Source organism: Schistocerca gregaria, chromosome 9 (assembly GCF_023897955.1).
Source record: "Schistocerca gregaria isolate iqSchGreg1 chromosome 9, iqSchGreg1.2, whole genome shotgun sequence".
NCBI lineage: Eukaryota > Metazoa > Arthropoda > Insecta > Orthoptera > Acrididae > Schistocerca > Schistocerca gregaria.
Genome location: NC_064928.1, coordinates 215685664 through 215708638, shown reverse-complemented (window position 1 = coordinate 215708638; position 22975 = coordinate 215685664). Strand labels below are relative to the sequence as shown.

The 22975-nt window shown below is 43.0% G+C and overlaps 1 protein-coding gene across 3 annotated transcripts in view; it reads left to right on the top strand.

Moving 5' to 3' along the window:
* Positions 1 to 22975, top strand: part of LOC126291993 (uncharacterized) — a 177248-nt gene that overhangs the window by 76783 nt on the left and 77490 nt on the right. For all 3 annotated transcript variants that reach the window (XM_049985766.1, XM_049985767.1, XM_049985765.1), the window contains exon 3: positions 20409 to 21399. In XM_049985766.1, the coding sequence (XP_049841723.1) occupies positions 20409 to 21399 (991 nt within the window). The remainder of the gene's footprint in view (positions 1 to 20408; positions 21400 to 22975) is intronic.

Genomic DNA, 22975 nt, shown 5'->3' with positions numbered 1-22975 from the left:
TCGGGCGGAGTACAAGTGTGTCTGAACACACAGTGCACCAAATACTCCTAATGATGGACCTCTGCATCCCGTGCACCGATGTTTTCCACGACATCGGCAACTTGAAATGGACACGTTACTGGATGCCGGGCGCAGTGGCACAGTTTCATGAATCTCAATACCTTCTTTAGCATGCCATTGGGACGGCATGCATGTGTCGTTTTCCAGGAGAACTGCTCTTTGACACCTGTACTGTGGGACGGAGGCGAGCTAGCGGTGGCTACATTGTGCTCTGTGGGACATTAATGTCGACATCCATCTGTCCAGTGAAGCTCGTGCAAGGCACCATGATGGCCAAGGAGTATCGTACACTGGTTGACAACCATGTACACGCCTTCACGACAGTTATGTTTCCCGATGGCAACGACAATTTTCCAAAATATAACGCGCCATGTCACAAGGCCAGGAATGTGATGGAGTGTTCGCGGAACACAGTAGCAGGTTCCAATTGATGTGCTCGCCCCCCAGCTCGCCAGATCTGAGCCCGATCGAACACATCTGGGATGTGACTGAACGTGTCGTCAGATCTCATCGCCTCCCCCCCCCCCCCCCCACTTCCTCCCCCCCCCTCCGGAATTTACGGGAATTAAGTGACTGTGGTGTTAACTTCCTCCAGCTTTGTAACAAGGCCTGACTGGTTCCACGCCATGACACATGTCCGCTATTATCCATGCTAAAGGTCCTCATATTGGCTACTAGGTAGGTGGTCATAATGTTCTGGCTGATCACTGAATTTCCTTACACATACTATACAATTCTAATCTTTGCATCAATAATAAACACAAATGAACAAATTCCATAGAGTGAAAGGTATTTTGCTAAAAGTAAACAAAAGGAATACAATAATGGTGACTTCCCCCAGGACATTCTTAGATTAACACTTCGTTGCATATACCTTTGCTTCTACTACTGCAGCATACCTGGATGGCATAGAATCCTAGAGTTTGACAAGTCATCCCTGAAGAATCTTCTTCCATTGCTCACTGAATTCATTATAGAAGGCCTCCTTGTTGGTGCAGTTTTTTTCACCTAACACATCCATCCAGCTTGCCCCAAATCGTAGTAGTAGTAGTACTAATTTCTATACACATATATTTACAGACTTGTGGTTAGAGACAATCATTAGACTTGCTCCTGGTATACAATACATTTTCTACAAATAACTTACTAAATATTGTAATGCCACATTATTCACTCACAGTGTCACTACTCACACTATACACACATTGTTTCATAATACTTCGCTGCGCACTCTCTTCGCTGCGCACTCTCTTTGCTGCGCACTCTCTTCGCTGCGCACTCTCTTCGCTGCGCACTCTCTTCGCTGCGCACTCTCTTCGCTGCGCACTCTCTTCGCTGCGCACTCGCTAATTTTCTGTACCACAACTTCCCATTTGCTATCCTGAAAAACTGAGCCAGCATCTCTCCATAATTAGTGAGATGTTGAGCTGAGAAACAGGAAGATGTATTATTATTATGCTGTGCATAGCTTTGGGGTAAGTATTTCTAGAAAGGAAAAAAGGAAAAAAACATAATATGAAGGAGTTAGTGGAATGTTGGATATTTTATAATCATTATTATTTATTTGTATAACATTTTTCGCTGCGCACTCGCTAATTTTCTGTACCACAACTTCCCATTTGCTATCCTGAAAAACTGCGCCAGCATCTCTCCATAATTAGTGAGATGTTGAGCTCAGAAACAGGAAGATGTATTATTATTATGCTGTGCATAGCTTTGGGGTAAGTATTTCTACAAAGGAAAAAAGGAAAGAAACATAATATGACGGAGTTAGTGGAATGTTGGATATTTTATAATCATTATTATTTATTTGTATAACATTTTTATCAAACCCCCTACTCTGTTTCAACTAAGTAATCCTTCAATGTATAAAATGTATTGCATAACAGCTACTTTGTAGCTGCCTTTTTAAATAAGTGTATTTTTGCAATTGCTTTAATCTCTTTCGGTAATTTATTGTACAGGTTTGTTCCTTGGTAGAAAATGCTGTTTTGAGTATTATGTTTACTTTTTCTTGGTAAATGTAAGTTGAGTATATCTCTTGTTGCACGGTCATGGACAGAGCTGTTTGCGCAGTAATTACCAATGTTATTTTTGATGTGTTCAACTGACTGGTAAATGTATTCACATGGAGCAGTTAAAACCCCCAGTGTTTTGAACAGATCTTTACAATGAGCTCTACTAGTATTTTTTGTTGTTATTCTTATGGTCTTTTCTTGGAGTTTGTAAATTGTGTTCATATTTTGTGCGTTTGTTCCCCAAAAAAAGAAGCCATAGCTAAGAACTGCGTGTACATATGAATAGTATGTAACTAAAAGACACTGCATGTTACACACTGAAGATGGGATTCTAAGGCCATAACATGCTGATAACATTCTGTCTGCAAGTACCTTTGTATGTTCACATCACTTCGGCTGAGAATTAATATTCCTTCCTAGAAATTTTGCATCTGTTACACAGTCTATAGAGGTGCCATCTACATTTAATTTAATAAGATTTCCTGTGGAGCTTAAATCTGGACTTCGACATGGCCTTTCGGATATCTTTACTCTGTGCTGTTTCAGAACTGTCTTCTTATGGTCGGAACTATGCTTCGGATCGTTGTCGTGCTTCAGTTGCTAATTATGGGGCATATTTCTTCTTCTATGTGGTATCATATGGTCTGTTAATGTTTCACCATACTTCAGACTACCCATTACCACACGAATTTCGAAGAGGGGCCCTGTGCCACTTCGTGAGAAACAGGCCCACACCACAGTATTCCCTCCTCCAGGCTTGTGGTGAGTACTTGCCACTTTGTCATTCCTTTCGGTTTTCGGCCTTCGAACATACTGTATCCAGTTTTAGGAGACGAGATTAAACTTGCTTCCATCATTCCCTAGAATTTCTGACCGGTCTTCAGTGGGCCATGAAGCTTGCGTCTTAGCCAGCTCTAGTCTGACCTTCCTGTTGTTCGCACTTGTCGTAGGTTATGGAGAAGTTCGCCTGCCGTCCAGATCTGGAGCTGTCATGCGACATTTAACCGCCGAAATATCGCTCTTCACATCGTATTTTACTTGTACATCATGACGTATTGCCTGGGCTGATTATTTTTTTTGTTGGGATCCTATCGTCTTCTTTGGTGGCTTTTTGGGCTGATCAATTTGTGAATTGTTCTCTATTGTCCCCCTTATCTCGTGAAGCCAGACCCAGATACTCACAAACTGTTGTGAGATGCCAAAAACATTCACGACGTAGGTGTGTGTTTGGCATTGACTCTGTGCTGCTGAGGGAGCTTGTATGAAATCTACTGAGTATTCTTTAGTTTTAAGCACTGCTGTAAGTATTAGAACTACATTTGTTTTATGTAGTTAGGTTTGTTGCAGTCCTCCCATGAAACCCCCTAGAAAATTTGTTTACGGTTTAAATCAGTACGTGGAAGCGCGGGACGAGGTCAAGCAGCTTGTTTTGATTCTGAGCATAGATAAACACGCCTGCCAACCTGCTGGTTCAACTACAAAATACCTTTGAACGGTACTGTACATCATGAAGCGGCAAAAGAAGGGCAACGGTTGGTCACCAAGAACCTCGAAATAAACGACCTGGTTCATGTATACATCAGGAGAACAGTGAAAGTGGGGCCCATAAGGAAGAAGATTCAGGAAAGAAGACTAAGATCGTATAGACATGTGCAGAGAACAGCGTAGTACTATTTGGGGAGAACAGCTGAAGACATAGAAATCGAAGGCTCAAGGATGATAGTTGTTGATGATAGTTGTTGATGATGGTTGTTGATGATGGTTGTTGATGATGGTGGTTGATGATGGTGGTTGATGATGGTTGTTGATAATGGTTGTTGAAGTTGATAGTGGTTGTTGATGTTGATGGTTGTTGTTGTTGATGATGGTGGTTGTTGGTGATGGTGATTGTTGTTGTTGTTGTTGTTGTTGTTGTTGTTGTTGTTGTTGTTGTTGGTTGATGATGATGGTGGTGGTGGTGGTTGATGGTGGTGGTGGTTGATGATGATGATGGTGGTTGTTGATGATGTTCACAGTAGCCTGACCTAGTGCGCCCAAGTCATGGCATGGAAGACACCATAGAGATATCACGGAACCACTTCCTGTACTTATTACACCATCCACAAAGCGCGAATTAAACGCTTCGTTTGGCCGTTGGTAGTCTCTACGCCTTGCATCATTCGATAAGAGGCAAAATCGCGAGTCTTCAGAACACATTAGGCCACAAGCATCCAGTGACTACTCTCCAGCTTCTGTGTTGTTTATCTGTGGGCTGTGTGGTCTACACAGATTATTTTTAATAAAATTTTAATGTTGTTCACAAACTGCAACACTTTCTAAACTTTATGCGCTAGTTAAGCCCGTAGGAGCATGGTGTTTTCCGAAAGTACTTCTGACCAAAAAGCGATTGTGGTGTCCAAGGTTTTTTTGTTACACATTCCTTTTGCGTTTTTCTGGTGATACGTTCATAGAAACTTTCATCCCCTAACACATTTTTTATAGGTAACCGAAAAGTGAAATATCAATTTTCATAGATTTAACTTTGAATTTTTTCTAATACAACGAAACATTTCCTTAAGGATTTTCGTCCCGCATTACACTCCCTTAGAAGCTGAATTTCCAGAAACAGTGAAACACGTGTTTTTTTTATTTCTAACAGAGAAGGCAAACGTAAATTTTCGTAGATTTAACTTTGAAAATACTTTTATAATCAAACGATTCCATAAATATTTCCATCCTCTATTTCACTCCCTAACGGGTGGAAATTTCAAAAACACTGAAACCACGTATTTGCTTATTTCTATTCGAGAAATCAAACACTAATTTTCATAGATTTAGCTTAAAATTCTTTATTAATTCTTCAATAATGATTTATTTAAAAAAACTAATTTACCCCTTTGTGTTTGAACTTTCAAGAATGCTGAAACGCGTATTTTTTTAATTTCTGAGTGAGAAACTAAATGCCAATTCCGTGTAGTTCTAGCTTCAAAAATTGCCTTAATAGAGACATATTTTCCAAAACCCTTCCATCCCCTGTTTCACACCTTATGAGTGGAACTTGAACAATCCCTTCTTAAACGATATCCGCGGTATTAGATCCGTGTGCTCTCCAAATTTCAAGTTCCTACCCTTAACACTTTGGGCTGGGCGATGATGAGACAGTAAATCAGTCTGCCCCTATTTAACCCCCTTAGAGGGTTGAATTTCCGAAAACACTGGAATGCGTTATTTTTATTTCTAACTGAGAAGCCAAATTCATTTAGCTTCAAAAATACTTGCATCATGAAATATTTCAATAAAAATTTTCATCCCCTTTTTCACCCACGTGGGGTTAAAATTCCAAAAACAGTGAAACACACATTTTTTAAAATTCTAACCGAGAAGCCAAATTCAAATTTTCATTGATTTATCTTTGAAAATGCTTTCCAAATGAAATATTTTTATAAAACGTTCCACCCCCCCCCCCTCTATTTCTCCCCTTTAGGGATAGCTTTAAAAATGCGCTAGTAGTACTTTAATAATGATTCATTAGCAAAAAACCATCCAGGCACTATTTCGCCATCATTGTTGTTTAATATCCAAAAATGCTGAAACACGTGTTTCTTTATTTCCTCACCGAGGAACCAAATACCGATTTTCGTAGGTCTAGCTTCAAAATTGCGTTAACAGTGACATATTTCAAAAAACCTTTCATCCCCTATTGCATACCCTTAGGAGTGGAATGTCGAAAAATCCTTTCTTAGACGATGCCTGTAGTATAAGACCAGCACCCTCTCCATATTTCGTTCCTTAGCTGTTTGGGTTGAGCGATGATGAGTCACTCGGCCGGGACAATGTTTTTTGTATACAGGGTGTTTCTTAGTTCATGTTATTCACTCCTGTAGGTTGTAGAGGGGACTTATTGTTAGTAGATCATGGTTTACATTGGGAACCCATGTCCGTAAACGTTATCCAACGACGCTGTAGAGCCTCAAAGTTGTAGGTGGCGCCGGTGCCTGTAATTCTGTAATGATGTTAAAAACCTTCTGAGATGATGGGGAGGGATAAGTGTGTCCACCTGAGGCAAGGATCTCTGCACCGGTGTTCTGTCACTGTCGTTGCTAAGACTGTGGTGTAGGCAACTTTCAGAGATGGGAGTATGGACTAGCGAAGATCAACAAGTGCTCATAGTTCCACAGATATTCATTTTAGAGCCCATGTTTATGGGCATTTTTGTCTCTTTTGGTCGATACTGCCACCTCTGAAAGTTGCCTACCCTGCAGTATTAAGCAACAACAGTACCAGTACATGTATTCCATTGTCAGAGGTGTCAGAGCAGATTTCGTTTATAACTTTCGACTCGTTCGTTTCCGGCAGAGAAATCCTTACCTCAAATTGATATACACTCCTGGAAATGGAAGAAAGAACACATTGACACCGGTGTGTCAGACCCACCATACTTGCTCCGGACACTGTGAGAGGGCTGTACAAGCAATGATCACACGCACGGCACAGCGGACACACCAGGAACCGCGGTGTTGGCCGTCGAATGGCGCTAGCTGCGCAACATTTGTGCACCGCCGCCGTCAGTGTCAGCCAGTTTGCTGTGGCATACGGAGCTCCATCGCAGTCTTTAACCCTGGTAGCATGCCGCGACAGCGTGGACGTGAACCGTATGTGCAGTTGACGGACTCTGAGCGAGGGTGTATAGTGGGAAGGCGGGAGGCCGGGTGGACGTACCGCCGAATTGCTCAACACGTGGGGCGTGAAGTCTCCTCAATACATCGATGTTGTCGCCAGTGGTCGGCGGAAGGTGCACAGTGCCCGTCGACCTGGGACCGGACAGCAGCGACGCACGGATGCACGCCAAGACCGTAGGATCCTACGCAGTGCCGTAGGGGACCGCACCGCCACTTCCCAGCAAATTAGGGACACTGTTGCTCCTGGGGTATCGGCGAGGACCATTCGCAACCGTCTCCATGAAGCTGGCCTACGGTCCCGCACACCCTTAGGCCGTCTTCTGCTCACGTCCCAACATCGTGCAGCCCGCCTCCAGTGGTGTCGTGAGAGGCGTGAATGGAGTGACGAATGGAGACGTGTCGTCTTCAGCGATGCGAGTCGCTTCTGCCTTGGTGCCAATGATGGTCGTATGCGTGTTTGGCGCCGTGCAGGTGAGCGCCACAATCAGGACTGCATACGACCGAGGCACACAGGGCCAACACCCGGCATCATGGTGTGGGGAGCGATCTCCTACACTGGCCGTACACCTCTGGTGATCGTCGAGGGGACACTGAATAGTGCACGGTACATCCAAACCGTCATCGAACCCATCGTTCTACCATTCCTAGACCGGCAAGGGAACTTGCTGTTCCAACAGGACAATGCACGTCCGCATGTATCCCGTGCCACCCAACGTGCTCTAGAAGGTGTAAGTCAACTACCCTGGCCAGCAAGATCTCCGGATCTGTCCCCCATTGAGCATGTTTGGGACTGGATGTAGCGTCGTCTCACGCGGTCTGCACGTCCAGCACGAACGCTGGTCCAACTGAGGCGCCAGGTGGAAATGGCATGGCAAGCCGTTCCACAGGACTACATCCAGCATCTCTACGATCGTCTCCATGGGAGAATAGCAGCCTGCATTTCTGCGAAAGATGGATATACACTGTACTAGTGCCGACATTGTGCATGCTCTGTTGCCTGTGTCTATGTGCCTGTGGTTCTGTCAGTGTGATCATGTGATGTATCTGACCCCAGGAATGTGTCAATATAGTTTCCCCTTCCTGGGACAATGAATTCACGGTGTTCTTATTTCAATTTCCAGGAGTGTATTTATTCTTCTCCATCATCCTAGAAAGTTTGTATCATCATCAAGGAATAACCGTGTATATACAAGCATTTAGAGGCGCCGGTGCCTGTAACTTTGACCCTATGTGGCATCGTGTCGCGCGGGATTAGCCGAGCGGTCGGTGGCGCTGCAGTCATGGACTGTGCGGCTGATCCGGGCGGAGTTTCGAGTCCTCCCTCGGGCATGGGTGTGTGTGTGTTTGTCCTTAGGATAATTTAGATTAAGTAGTGTGTAAGCTTAGGGACTGATGACCTTAGCAGTTAAGTCCCATAAGATTTCACACATATTTGAACTTTTTTTTTTTTTTTTTGGCGTCGTCGGATGGCTTTTCCGTCATGGGTAACTACGTAAAGCTTGGTCTACTAAGTCGCCTCTACAATATGTACAAGTGTGTAACACTAATTGTCAAACGCCTTGTGTGTAGATCAGCATGTTAAAAGTACAGAGCATACAATTAAGGAAAGGAGTTTAATCACTGAAATCGGTTGGTACATTGGTTGACCGGAAATGGGCCACATAAAGTGCATTCCGTGTCGTCCCCATCAGGTCTCTCACGGTGCATGTTGCTGGCGGTGCAGGCCTCAATAGTAGATGGCTGTTACTCTGAGCAGCACCACACTTGGAAGAAACTGACTCCACAGGAATGCCCCGCTTCTGTAGTTTGGTCTTGCATCTTGTGGTACTAGCGCGAAGCCTGTTGATAGATTTCTCTGTTGTCCGATTCTTTGAGTGGCCGGGAGGGATCCCTTCTTTCGAACCCATCGATTTCTCCAAATGTTGAGGTTTCACCAGCCACTTTGGGATCCCCTTGGTTGCTGTGGTGTTCCTGTAAGAGCATGAGCAATTGCCCAAAAGCTCATTCTTGATTTCAGCAGAGGATGTGCTGGCGGTCGGCCATACGAAGGGTGGACTTCGGTAGTCCTAGCCTTGCTTTTCTCGCAGCTAGTAGCTTTTTTTTTTTTTTTTCGTCAGTCTACTGACTGGTTTGATGCGGCCCGCAACGAATTCCTTTCCTGTGCTAACCTCTTCATCTCAGAGTAGCACTTGCAACCTACGTCCTCAATTATTTGCTTGACGTATTCCAATCTCTGTCTTCCTCTACAGTTTTTGCCCTCTACAGCTCCCTCTAGTACCATGGAAGTCATTACCTCATGTCTTAGCAGATGTCCTATCATCCTGTCCCTTCTCCTTATCAGTATTTTCCACATATTCCTTTCCTCTCCGATTCTGCGTAGAACCTCCTCATTCCTTACCTTATCAGTCCACCTGATTTTCAACATTCGTCTATTGCACCACATCTCAACTGCTTCGATTCTCTTCTGTTCCGGTTTTCCCACAGTCCATGTTTCACTACCATACAATGCTGTACTCCAGATGTACATCCTCAGCAATTTCTTCCTCAAATTAAGGCCGGTATTTGATATTAGTAGACTTCTCTTGGCCAGAAATTCCTTTTTTGCCATAGCGAGTCTGCTTTTGATGTCCTCCTTGCTCCGTCCGTCATTGGTTATTTTACTGCCTAGGTAGCAGAATTCATTAAGTTCATTGACTTCGTGACCATCAATCCTGATGTTAAGTTTCTCGCTGTTCTCATTTCTACTACTTCTCATTACCTTCGTCTTTCTCCGATTTACTCTCAAACCAGACTGTGTACTCGTTAGACTGTTCATTCCTTTCAGGAGATCATTTAATTCTTATTCACTTTCACTCAGGATAGCAATGTCATCAGCGAATCGTATCATTGATATCCTTTCACCTTGTATTTTAATTCCACTCCTGAACCTTTCTTTTATTTCCATCATTGCTTCCTCGATGTACAGATTGAAGAGTAGGGGCGAAAGGCTACAGCCTTCTCTTACTCCCTTCTTAATACGAGCACTTCGTTCTTGATCGCCCACTCTTATTATTCACTCTTGGTTGTTGTTCATATTGTATATGACCCGTCTCTCGCTATAACTTACCCCTACTTTTTTCAGAATCTCGAACAGCTTGCACCATTTTATATTGTCGAACGCTTTTTCCAGGTCGACAAATCCTATGAACGTGTCTTGATTTTTCTTTAGCCTTGCTTCCATTATTAGCCGTAACGTCAGAATTGCCTCTCTCGTGCCTTTACTTTTCCTAAAGCCGAACTGATCGTAACCTAGCGCATTCTCAATTTTCTTTTCCATTCTTCTGTATATTATTCTTGTAAGCAGCTTCGATGTGTGAGCTGTTAAGCTGATTGTGCGATAATTCTCGCACTTGTCAGCTCTTGCCGTCTTCGGAATTGTGTGGATGATACTTTTCCGAAAGTCAGATGGTATGTCGCCAGACTCTTATATTCTACACACCAACGTGAATAGTCGTTTTGTTGCCACTTCCCCTAATGATTTTAGAAATTCTGATGGAATGTTATCTATCCCTTCTGCCTTATTTGACCGTAAGTCCTCCAAAGCTCTTTTAAATTACGATTCTAATACTGGATCCCCTATCTCTTCTAAATCGACCCCTGTTTCTTCTTCTATCACATCAGACAAATCTTCACCCTCATAGATGCTTTCAATGTATTCTTTCCACCTATCTGCTCTCTCCTCTGCATTTAACAGTGGTATTCCCGTTGCACTCTTAATGTTACCACCGTTGCTTTTAATGTCACCAAAGGTTGTTTTGACTTTCCTGTATGCTGAATCTGTCCTTCCGACAATCATATCTTTTTCGATGTCTTCACTTTTTTCCTGTAGCAATTTCGTCTTAGCTTCCCTGCACTTCCTATTTATTTCATTCCTCAGCGACTTGTGTTTCTGTATTCCTGATTTTCCCGGAACATGTTTGTACTTCCTCCTTTCATCAATCAAATGAAGTATTTCTTCTGTTACCCATGGTTTCTTCGCAGCTACCTTCTTTGTACCTATGTTTTCCTTCCCAACTTCTGTGATGGCCCTTTTTTGAGATGTCCATTCCTCTTCAACTGTGCTGCCTACTGCACTATTCCTTATTGCTGCATCTATAGCGTTAGAGACCTTCAAACGTATCTCGTCATTCCTTAGAACTTCCGTATCCCACTTATTTGCGTATTGAGTCTTCCTGACTAATGTGTTGAACTTCAACCTACTCTTCATCACTACTATATTGTGATCTGAGTCTATATCTGCTCCTGGGTACAATCTAGTATCTGATTTCGGAATCTCTGTCTGACCACGATGTAATCTAATTGAAATCTTCCCGTATCTCCCGGCCTTTTCCAAATATACCTCCTCCTCTTGTGATTCTTGAACAGGGTATTCGCTATTACTAGCTGAAAATTGTTACAGAACTCAATTAGTCTTTCTCCTCTTTCGTTCCTTGTCCCAAGCCCATATTCTCCTGTAACTTTTTCTTCTACTGCTTCCCCTACAACTGCATTCCAGTTGCCCATGACTATTAGATTTTCGTCCCCCTTTACATACTGCATTACCCTTTCAATATCCTCATACATTTTCTCTATCTGTTCATCTTCAGCTTGCGACGTCGGCATGTAAACCTGAACTATCGTTGTCGGTGTTGGTCTGCTGTCGATTCTGATTAGAACAACCCGGTCACTGAACTGTTCACAGTAACACAACCTCTGCACTACTTTCCTATTCATAACGAATCCTACACCTGTTATACCATTATCTGCTGCTGTTGATATTACCCGATACTCATCTCACCAGAAATCCTTGTCTTCCTTCCACTTCACTTCACTGACCCCTACTATATCTAGATTGAGCCTTTGCATTTCCCTTTTCAGATTTTCTAGTTTCCCTACCACGTTCAAGCTTCTGACATTCCACGCCCCGACTCGTAGAACTATATCGACACTAATTTCAGTAGGGGCTATGCCTACGGGTGTAGGCCTTTAGAGGGGAAACCACATTAGGAGGTTGTTTGACACTAATTTTTTGGGAATCTTTTTTTGGCGTGGGAAGAATTAATTAGAATTTAATCAAAATTTGACATCATTCATTCGTATTTCGAACAGTTTTCGTGAATTTTTTTTAAATAATTTCAGCCAAAAATACAAAGTTACGCTGTGATGTCCGCTGTAGGTTGTGAGTATAGTTCTCCAATTGCGTGCAGTGTAGCCATTCCGATTTTCATCTGAAATCGAAAAGGTTTTTATTTTAGATTAATAACTTAATTCCTAAGAATATGAACCTCAGTGCAGGTGAAAATAATGAAAATTAAAAATTTTGCAGGCGTTGGAACAATTATATTTTCACGATTTCTTTCTCTGATTACGCAGAAAAAAAATATCCTGATAATCATGATATCATCCCACAAGTTGGTTCACATAATTCGTAATTTTATAAAGAATCATGCTGTCAATTTTCATAATGATCTGTTCTATACTTTTTGAGTTAGACTGCTCGCAAATGTGGTGAGAGTCATTTCGAGATAAAAGCGTTTGAAAAATAAATTCTCGGAAGCTAGAAATTCAAGGAAGTTAACAATAGTGTAAAATGCTTACCAATTAATCTGCGATTCCAGCACCATATAGTAATCCTTCTTCCTCACAGGCTTCGTTTTGCGCTTGCAGCAGTGCTTTCCAAGCTTTGCGACTTGCCTTCGATTCCAATGAACTGCGTCTATTCTGGAGGCTCACACGCTGGTTTCCGATTTGTTCGGCGTAATTGAAGCTTTGCGTGCCCACTACGATTCCTGCCTCGTTCATGACCATCACAAGGGATTAATTTCTTTCAATGAATAAGCCCACTGCAAAATATGATGCACTCCGGACTAAAAGTCGTTGAATGAGCAAGTGTTTAGGAGCTACTCGCCAAATAGTAGAATTAAAACTTTCTTTCGCATTTTGTTTGTGGCCACCTAAACATCTCTCCAGTAATCCATTCCTTGATAAATCATCGTACATATGAAGAATTTCGAGCCTGTACCCGATGTGCACTCGGTTCTATGCTCATGAAATCTGAACGAATGCTAATTTCTCTTTGAAATTTTGACAACGTACTCTTGGACAGTTAAGCTAACAATTTATGCAATATAAAAATCGTATTTTTTGAACTCCTGATGTGGTTTCCCCCCTTAAACAACCCGTGGTAATGCTGCAGCCTATAACGATATGTTTACGTAATGTGTATACATAAACATACAATTATAAACGTCCCCGTTCGTAGTCGCTAATTATAACAATATGTTTACTTTTGTGCTGCAACATATAGCTATAATCAGCGGTGGAAATATATTTGCGAACGCCGACCGTGTGCGGCTGCCTCTTGTTGGATCGTCTGATCAGTCGGAAGTTGCACTGCAGAGGAGAGTAAATGGCTATTCAAAATATAATTATTTTTTGGATAGCTCAACATGAATTTCCTAAGGGACCGTTGTTTATCATGCATTTACGAGTAGCATATGGCGCGGAGAAAATATTTCGCCGCATGCAACTTCCGTCCGAACTCAACGAAAGAATTCGTGACTGTGAACCTCTCTATTTGGCAGAAACATAAAGAAAATTAAATAACTTCATAAAGGAGTGGGACATAGATTCTACACTAAATAAATAGTCCATACAGTAGCTTCATTTAACTCCGAATTTGTGGCAATTAATAGATGAACTTACACTACAATGAAGAATTTAACATGGATGCCGTTTTGACTGGCACTTCTCGTAATGAAAATAATTCCTTTGACGTTTTCACATACACATCACACAGTAAATCTACTGCTATGCAGTATTGCACTTTTAGTGTTGCACTTTTACTTTACACTAAAATAATATTATTTTTAACGATAATAATACGGCGGCAAGACATGCGCGTCCGACACAAGTTACAAGAGACAAGAGAAGAAAATGAGTAACTGTGTAACTGTTCATCGAGAATATCTCGTCCATCAAAAGAATATGTAAAAGTGTTCTTCTGTTCGTTTTTCGCGCCGCGGTTTTCAAAGTCAATAACTCACTGCATCTCTGACGGCGCTTCGACAATAAACAAGTTACGTCACAGGTCGTTCACCTTTTACATCCTCGCAACATTATTTGCTAACTGTAGCTATTGCCGAGCGACTGCTCGATTAGTGAATGATTTAAAATAAGGCAATCACATAATGTTACAAGCCCTCACCAAGGGCGACATATATGTTCCTGGGGTGGTTGGACCTGTACCGAGCTGAACACGCATATTCAGCACTGAGTAACACACTGCTAAGGTGAGCTTCCCATATGATAACTGTCAGTTTTCGCACTGCGTTGTTTCTGGCAGACACTTTCTGTTTAACGTTTAATCAGTGTTTCCTATATGTACGCCTACGCTCTGGATTCACTGATATTTCGGAGTCGGACTGTATCAAAGAGCAATTCCTTCCCCAAAGATTTGAAGGGTTTTAGCTGCTTGTTTGTTCCTGATGTGGAATATACACGTCTGAGTTTTGGCACGATTCGGTTTCAGGTGATTTTTATTATAATACGTACAGGGCGAATCACCTAAGACTTGGGCCGTAAATATTGCGGAAATGGAAGATGCTATAGATGGGCAGATTTGACAGTAATAGGCTCTTATTGTTAGCCAATCAACATACTGTTATAATGATTAGAAAGGGTATTTTTGTGTAAACATATATTTTCTAAATGGAACAATGCCTATTGACATTAATAAACTAAGAGTATGGTAAATTATGTCAGTGGTGTTTATGAGATCTCGTATTTTGAAAAGCCCCCACACTGAGACTTGTACAGTATCTGTGGCAGCAAAGAAAAACGCACGTTCATACACGAATTATGCGGATTCTGAGTAGTAACGAGGAAACTGGCCATTGCAGGTTGTACTCAAAATGACCATCGGCAGCGATAACACGCACTTCCAATGTGGTATCTACATCTACACCCCGCAAGCCACCTGACGGTGTGTGGCTGAGGGTACCCTGAGTACCTCTATCGGTTCTCCCTTCTGTTCCACTCTCGTATTGTTCGTGGAAAGGAGGACTGTCGGTATGGCTCTGTGTGGGCTCCAATCTCTCTGATTTTATCCTCATGGTCTCTTCGCGAGATATACGTAGGAGGGAGCAATATACTGCTTGACTCTTTGGTGAAGGTTTGTTCTCGAAACTTCAACAAAAGCCCGTACCGAGCTACTGAGCGTCTCTCCTGCAGAGTCTTCCACTGTAGTTTATCTATCATCTCCGTAACGCTTTCGCGATTACCAAATGATCTTGTAACGAAGCACGCTGCTCTCCGTTGGATCTTCTCTATCTCTTCTATCAACCCTATGTGCTACGGATCCCACACTGCTGAGCAGTATTCAAGCAGTGGGCGAACAAGCGTACTGTAAGCTACTTCCTTTGTTTTCGGATTGCATTTCCTTAGGATTCTTCCAATGAATCTCAGTCTGGCATCTGCTTTACCGACGATCAACTTTATATGATCATTCCATTTTAAATCACTCCTAATGCGTACTCCCAGATAATTTATGGAATTGACTGCTTCCAGTTGCTGACCTCCTATTTTGTAGCTGAACGATAAGGGATCTTTCTTTCTATATATTCGCAGCACATTACACTTGTCTACATTGAGATTCAATTGCCATTCCCTGCACCATGCGTCAATTCGCTGCAGATCCTCCTGCATTTCAGTACAATTTTCCATTGTTACAACCTCACGATACACCACAGCATCATCTGCAAAAAGCCTCAGTAAACTTCCGATGTCATCCACAAGATCATTTATGTATATTGTGAATAGCAACGGTCCTATGACACTCCCCTGCGGCACACCTGAAATCACTCTCACTTCGGAAGACTTCTCTCCATTGAGAATGACATGCTGCGTTCTGTTATCTAGAAACCCCTCAATCCAATCACAGAATTGGTCTGGTAGTCATATGCTCTTACTTTGCTCATTAAACGACTGTGGGGAACTGTATGGAATTACTGCTGCACACGTGATAGCATTTTAAGAGAGACATCCGAACAGGCTGCAGCAATAAGTCACTGCACATCATCGGGTGTAGTTGGTATGCCCTTGTGGATAGGGTCTTTCAGCTTCCTCATAGAAAAGTGTAAAGGCGCCAAATACAGGGTACGGGCCGACCACGGTACAGGTCCTCTGCATCCAATCCAACGATTTAATTCCTGGAGACAGGTTGTAGCACTTTGTGCGGTACGGGCTGGACAGCCATCAAACAGAGGAACATCTTCTAGAACCCGTGGAAGATGGTCTGTTAGGAGGTTGTGGTACTTGTGTGCAGTCAGTGTTCCGTCTACAAAAAGCGGACCTATGAGCTGATGGTTCACTATGGCATACTACACGTTTACACTCTATGCATGCTGAAGTTCAACCTGATGAAGTCAATAGGGGTTGTCAAGAGAGCAGTGGTACACGTTTCGGCAGTTTACGTGACCATGATTGGTAAATGTGGTTTCATCAATAAGCGAGATACATGATAATCTTGATTTTCTCACAACCTTCCCTATTGCGTATTATATATACTAAAGAGTGCTGGTATATAGTGTATATGTCTCTAAACGTTTGTTACAGTTAAGTCTAAAAATTTGAAATAAATCTGGAAAGTACATACCGAAACTTTTGGTAACAACGGTTTACTTTTGTATATTAGATTACATATTTATATATTATATGTATTCAAAATATACAGATATTAAAGAATTAGGTACCTAAAAACACGCCTGTATTATAATTCAGCGTTGTGTAAAAATTTCGAAGTAATCGTCAAGAACTTTCGGAGAGTAGCGATTTTGAACAAACCAACATTTGCACTTTTATAACGTTTCCCCTTTTATAACGTATATACCAGACGGCGTTCCAGTAGCTCTATAAAATGCTTGAGAATTCAAGTACAATGATGTGTCAAAATTTCAGCGCAATCCATGAAAAAGTTTTGGGGATCCGAGATTTTGAAGAAACGAACATCTACATTTGTACTTATATAGAAAATGTAGATGTTCTTAACCGCGAATCTCCAAAAATGTTTGTCCAATTACTTTGAAATTTTGAGACAATGTTCCAGTGGTATACAAGTGTTTTTATTTACCTAGTTTCTAAATGTAACGCATGAATCCATATAAATTTAATAATAGGGATACATTGTTACAGAAGATCTCGAAAAGTTACACATAAATATGTTGTACATCATATATTAAAGAATTAGGTGACACCCATATTAAATTTAACTTCGTGTTAAAATTCGAAAACAGTTGGTAAGTTGTTTGCAATGATCGATTTGCTAATGAAGTTACATCGGGAAGAATGGCGTACGATATTTAGCAATATTGTGTACAATTTAAAAAAAATAAGTACACGGAAGGTTTGACACGTACCGCCATCGTGGTAGCTATGAAAAAGCGTCTATGCTACACTCTCTTGGTCAAGATACAATTAACGTTACGAATATAGCAGGTACGCATAAAACTTCAACAACGATTTTTATGGCTAGAGGCCATAGCATGAAAAGTTGTTAGCCAAGTACTCAGGATATGTCCCTCTACAACGAACCTAAGATTCATCAAACTCCGTGACTAACAGGTTTCATGGTCCCCTTGTTAGTAATGTACAGGGTGGAGAAAAAATCTGGATACACCCCTAAAAAGTCGAACAGTGTGCGGAATCATAGTTTCGTCTGGTAAGGAGTTTCTGTAAGCAGGTGCACAACTTAAAGGAGCTATGGCGACTGCTGTGACCATCTTGGAATCGGCCATCTTGGATTTGGGTTAAATGTTTCAAATAGGAAGGGGGTCACGTGGCACATCATTTTCAGCTCTCTCTTTCTAAGGAATACCCATGTGAAATCTGTTTGAAGACTTCTTTATGATCCGTTGAAGTTTAGGACACTTGTAAGAATCTGTGTTACAGCTGTGGTCAATATGCCCTCCATTGAGTGGACACACAATATGAGTCTTTTTTGCCAGTCCTGCTGCACAAGTCCCAGGATCTGTGGATCAACAGAACGTCTCCTCAATACGCTGGCAAAGTGGGCTACATTGCTCATGTTTATCTCATACACACTTCATTTCAAATGTCGTCACAGATGAAAGCCAAAAGGTGTAAGATCAGGGGACCATGGCGGCCATTTGATAGGACTCCTCCTACGTATCCAGTGACCTCCAAACTGTTTATCCAAAAGCTGTATGACTTCATAGCATCGTGTGGAGGTGTATCATCGTGTTGGAAGAAGGTTGGGAAATCACCCTGCGGATTCAACGGCGTTAGTAACACTTAATCACAGATTGTGCTAAGATACATCTCCCCATTCAAGGTTCCATCAGTGCACACCAGACCCACATTCTTGTGTTCCAAATCCAACGTCAAACCATCACTTTGTCACCACCAGCACCTTTACAGGGATCCATCCACCAGGGTTCATATCTGACAAGTGACGATGATTCTGTTTCTTTACTTCTCCTTGCATATAAAAATTAGCTTTGTCACTGAACAACACCTGTCGTAAGAAGTCTCGATTCCTGTTACACTGATCCAGAGCCCATTCTGCAAACTGCGATCGCTGATCAGGGGCATCCTCTGAGAGATGATGTTGCAGCTATAAATCGTACAGGTTCCACTGGTGTGTGTACAACACATGCAGGATTTAACACTGATACAGTGGATATTGCTGAGACAATGCCACAATTGCTGTTGCAGTCTCCTCTTCAGTGGCTGTTTTTTGGACGTCTATTGTATGGCTTGTCCGTCGCAGAACATGTCACATATAATTTGTCCAATAACTTGGGTGCTGTCATATGCGAAGAGTCATGTCTCTCAGGACGCCAGGCATTGAAGTCAGCAGCAATCATTCTAGCACTTCGTCCATCACCCATTAACACAATTTCAATGTATTGCTTCAGTGTGCCATTGGGGATCACCTGCAACGATATACAGAACTGAGTACCTCCTTGCAATTTAAATCTTTAACAGGTCATAATTCCTACACAAATAAAGATATCTTAAAACAGATTTCGTATTGTATTCCTGAGAAAGGAGCAGTTCAAAATAATGTGCCACGTAATCCAAATCCTTATGGCGGAATTCTACACTACTGGCCAGTAAAATTGCTACACCAAGAAGAAATGCAGATAATAAACAGGAATTCATTGGATAAATATATTATACTAGAACTGACATGTGATTACATTTTTCACGCAGTTTGTGTGCATAGATCCTGAAAATCAGTGCCCAGAACAACCACCTCTGGCCGCAATAACGGCATCGATACGCCTGGGCATTGAGTCAAACAGAGATTGGATGGCGTGTACAGGTACAGCTGCCCATGCAGATACCACAGTTCATCAAGAGTAGTGACTGGCATATTTTGACGAGCCAATTGCTCGGCCACCATTGGCCAGCCGTTTTCAATTGGTGAGAGATCTGGAGAATGTGCTGGCCAGGGCAGCAGTCAAACATTTTCTGTATCCAGAAAGGCCTGCTGAAATGTGGGGTTTCGTACGGATCGAATGAAGGTTGGAGCCACGGGTCACAACACATCTGAAATATAACGTCCACTGTTCAAAGTGCCGTCAATGCGAACAAGCGGTGACCGACACGTGTGACCAATGGCGCTCCATACCATCACGCCGGGTGATACGCCAGTATGGTGATGAGGAATACACGCTTTCAATGAGCGTTCACCGCGATGTCGCCAAACACGGATGCGACCATCATGATGCTGTAAACAGAACCTAGATTCATCCGAAAAAAAAAGACTTTTTGCCATTCGTGCACCCAGGTTCGTCGTTGAGTACACCATCGCAGGCGCTCGAGTCGGTGGTGCAGCGTCAAGGGTAACCGCAGCCACGGTCTCCGAGCTGATAGTCCATGCTGTTGCAAACGTCGTCAAACTGTCCGTGCAGATGCTTGTTGTCTTGCAAACGTCCCCATCCGTTGACTCACGGATCGAGACGTGGCTGTACGATCCGTTACAGCCATGCGGATAAGATGCTTATCATCTCGACTGCTAGTGATACGAGGCCGTTGGGATCCAGCATGGCGTTCCATATAACCCTCCTGAACCCACCGATTCCATATTCTGCTAACAATCATTGGATCTCGTCCAACGCGAGCAGCAATGTCGCGATACGATAAACCGCAATCGCGATAGGCTACAATCCGACCTTTATCAAAGTCGGAAACGTGATGGTACGCATTTCTCCTCCTTACTCGAGGCATCACTACAACGTTTCAGCAGGCAACGCTGGTCAACTGCTGTTTGTGTATGAGAAATCGGTCGGAAACTTTCCTCCTGGCAGCACGTTGTAGGTGTCGCCACCGGCGCCAACCTTGTGCGAATGCTGTGAAAAGCTAATCATTTGCATATCACAGCATCTTCTTCCTGTCAGTTATATTTCGCGTCTGTAGCACGTCATCTTCGTGGTGTAGCAATTTTAATGGCCAGTAGTGTAGGTGGTCAGCATAGCTACTGTATGGTGCGCTCCCACCAACAGAAACCCCATACCATACGCTATTATGACTCCACACACCGTTCGACTTTTACAGGGGTGTATCCAGAAATTAGCCCCAGCTTGCAGATGAGTATTATAGCGTTATCAGCTGTATTTGTCGTTTACAGGGAGACATCGCCGAAGTATTCCAAAGGAGCGCGAAGGAAAGGCGACGGCTTCCGCTACGAAGAGATGGTCATCGCGCTGGTCTTCCTGCGCTGCCTCAGGAGGCGGCTGCCCGGCTTCGAGCTGACCTCCGACAACTGCTATGCGGGCAGCTTTGACGACATCGTCGTTACGTGGAGGGGAGACCGTCACAGTTACGCTTTGCTCGTGCAGCTGAAGCACAAAACGTCGACAGAATACGAAAAGATCAAAAAGGGCCACCTGTTTTCGACGAGTGTTAACAATAAATCCGATTTCAACATTTGGAAGTACCACAAATCTTTCAGAAGCGTTAAAAAGAATCTAAACGGCTGTCAGTACGCCCTGGTGCTCTCAACTAACGTCCCACTGCACGACAATGCCTTGGGATTCTTTACGGAGCGGCGGGCGAGCTCCGTCTTGGGGGCGGATCTCCTCGAGGCCGGTGGCCGAGTTTATGCGCTCGACACCAGAGCAGTTGCTAGGTGTGACCCCGATTTCATGGAACATTTTTTCGTGTTCTGTAATCAAAAGGGCGTCAACGAAATAACGGACGACATACACGCGGAGCTCGTACACCTACTGGGGCCTACGGACAGCTACGAGAGATCGTGCGAAGAACTGTGCAGGTGTGTCATGGAGTGGAAAGATACGCCGAGCGAAGAGCAAGAGAGCCTTAATGGTAGCTGGACCAAATGGCTAGATATTGTTCGCCAGCACAGAGTGACCAAGATCAGCGACTGCGATCGTTTGACGACGAGGCTGAAGTTCCGCAGTGTGGAAGGTGTTCGCCAGTACGTGGAGAGTGCCAACCCCGCCTGCGTGAGACCTCTGTCGGCTGACACCATGGCTCTGACAGTCACTAAGGTCCACCAGGCAATACGCCCGGAAACGCACATCATGGTGAACGTCAAACGATTCAGGGAGTCACAGTTGGGTGTTCTTCGATGGTGGGGTCCCTCCTGCAGGTGGCTGGTGAGTAAAGCTGTATTGATTGATTGATTTTGATTGATTGATTGATTGATTTTGATTCCTTCATTGATTGATTTTGATTGATTGATTTTGATTGCTTCATTGATTGATTTTGATTGATTGATTGATTGATCATGTCTCAAAACGCAGCACATAAAAATGGGATTTTTCCGGGGCTCATGCCTCGTGTTCTGTTGGTGATAGAACTGTGGGGTCAAGAGTTTTGGATAGCCCTTGGACTAGGTACCATTTGTGTACCCAATAGAAGGATAGTCTTATTGTAACTAACAAAACAGCATCAGTTTTTTAATATTAGCATGTCGGTGTGGCCGAGCGGTTCTAGGCGCTTGTCTGGAACCGCGCGACCACTACACTCGTAGGTTCGAATCCTGCCTCGGGCATTTATCTGTGTGATGTCGTTAGGTTAGCTACGTTTAAGTAGTTCTCAGTTCTAGGGGACTAATGACCACAGCAGTTGGGTCCCATAGTGCTCAGAGCCATTTGAACCATCCCTAAGACCCAGATCTCGACTAACCTCGAAAATTTTGTTGATGTTTTTATCGGTTTCCGAGATGCGGAGATTGAAAGTTACCCTACTTGTACTCGTAAACCACGCACGAAAATCCCGAGTGAGGCGAACTCTAAGTAACAATTGCTCAAAAATTTATTTAATAGGTCTACAACTTTGCTTCCTCCTTCTTTCTCGAAGTTCGGGGTTTAATTATGAAAAACTTACACAAAAACGTTGATTCATAGTGTTGCCCATCACTAGCCACTACATTCTCCCATCTTTCGTATAGCATACGAATCCCGTGGCGGAAGAACTGGGCGTCTTTTGTAGGGATCCATGAAGCTATTCAATTTTGCACTTGTTCTTATGATCGGAAGTGCTGGTCAGCCAAACCATATGCCACTGATCGGAAAAGGTGGCGGTCAGAGGGAGCAACGTACGGAGAATACCGTGGGAGGGACAGGACTTTTCATTTCAACGTTTCCATGTATATTATGACGAGTTTTGTGACATGCGGTCGAGCGCACTGTCCTGCTGCAAAATTACCTTTACGTGTCTATCGCTGCATTGTGGCCGTTTGTGTTTCAGTGCTGGGCTCTAACGCATCAATTGCTTTCGATAATGATGTCCTGTGACTGTCTTTTTCGGTTTCAGTAGCTAGGAAAACCTTCTGTCTTCCACCGCCATGCCGGTCTTCGACATCAAAATCACCGTTCTTAAGGCATTGAAAACATTCTCTCCACGTTCTTGCACTAATAATTCCCTCACCATTGGTCTTACCCTGCATTTTAAGAGCCACAGCCATTGATTTCTTCGTGTTAAAGCAGAAAATTAAAACTTCCCGCAAATGACGAGAAATAAGTACGTAAGTTGACGTACTTAATCGAGAATAACCTTATGATGCAATCACAAATCGACTAATATTTTTATGCCATTATGTTTACAGATGTCTAAGCTTATTGTATTCCACCTATGATCAACCACCCGAAGCCCACTTGCCGCTATTGTCGTCTATTGCAAAACGGCGGAAGCAAAGTTGTAGACTTAATAAAATAATTGCTCAGATTT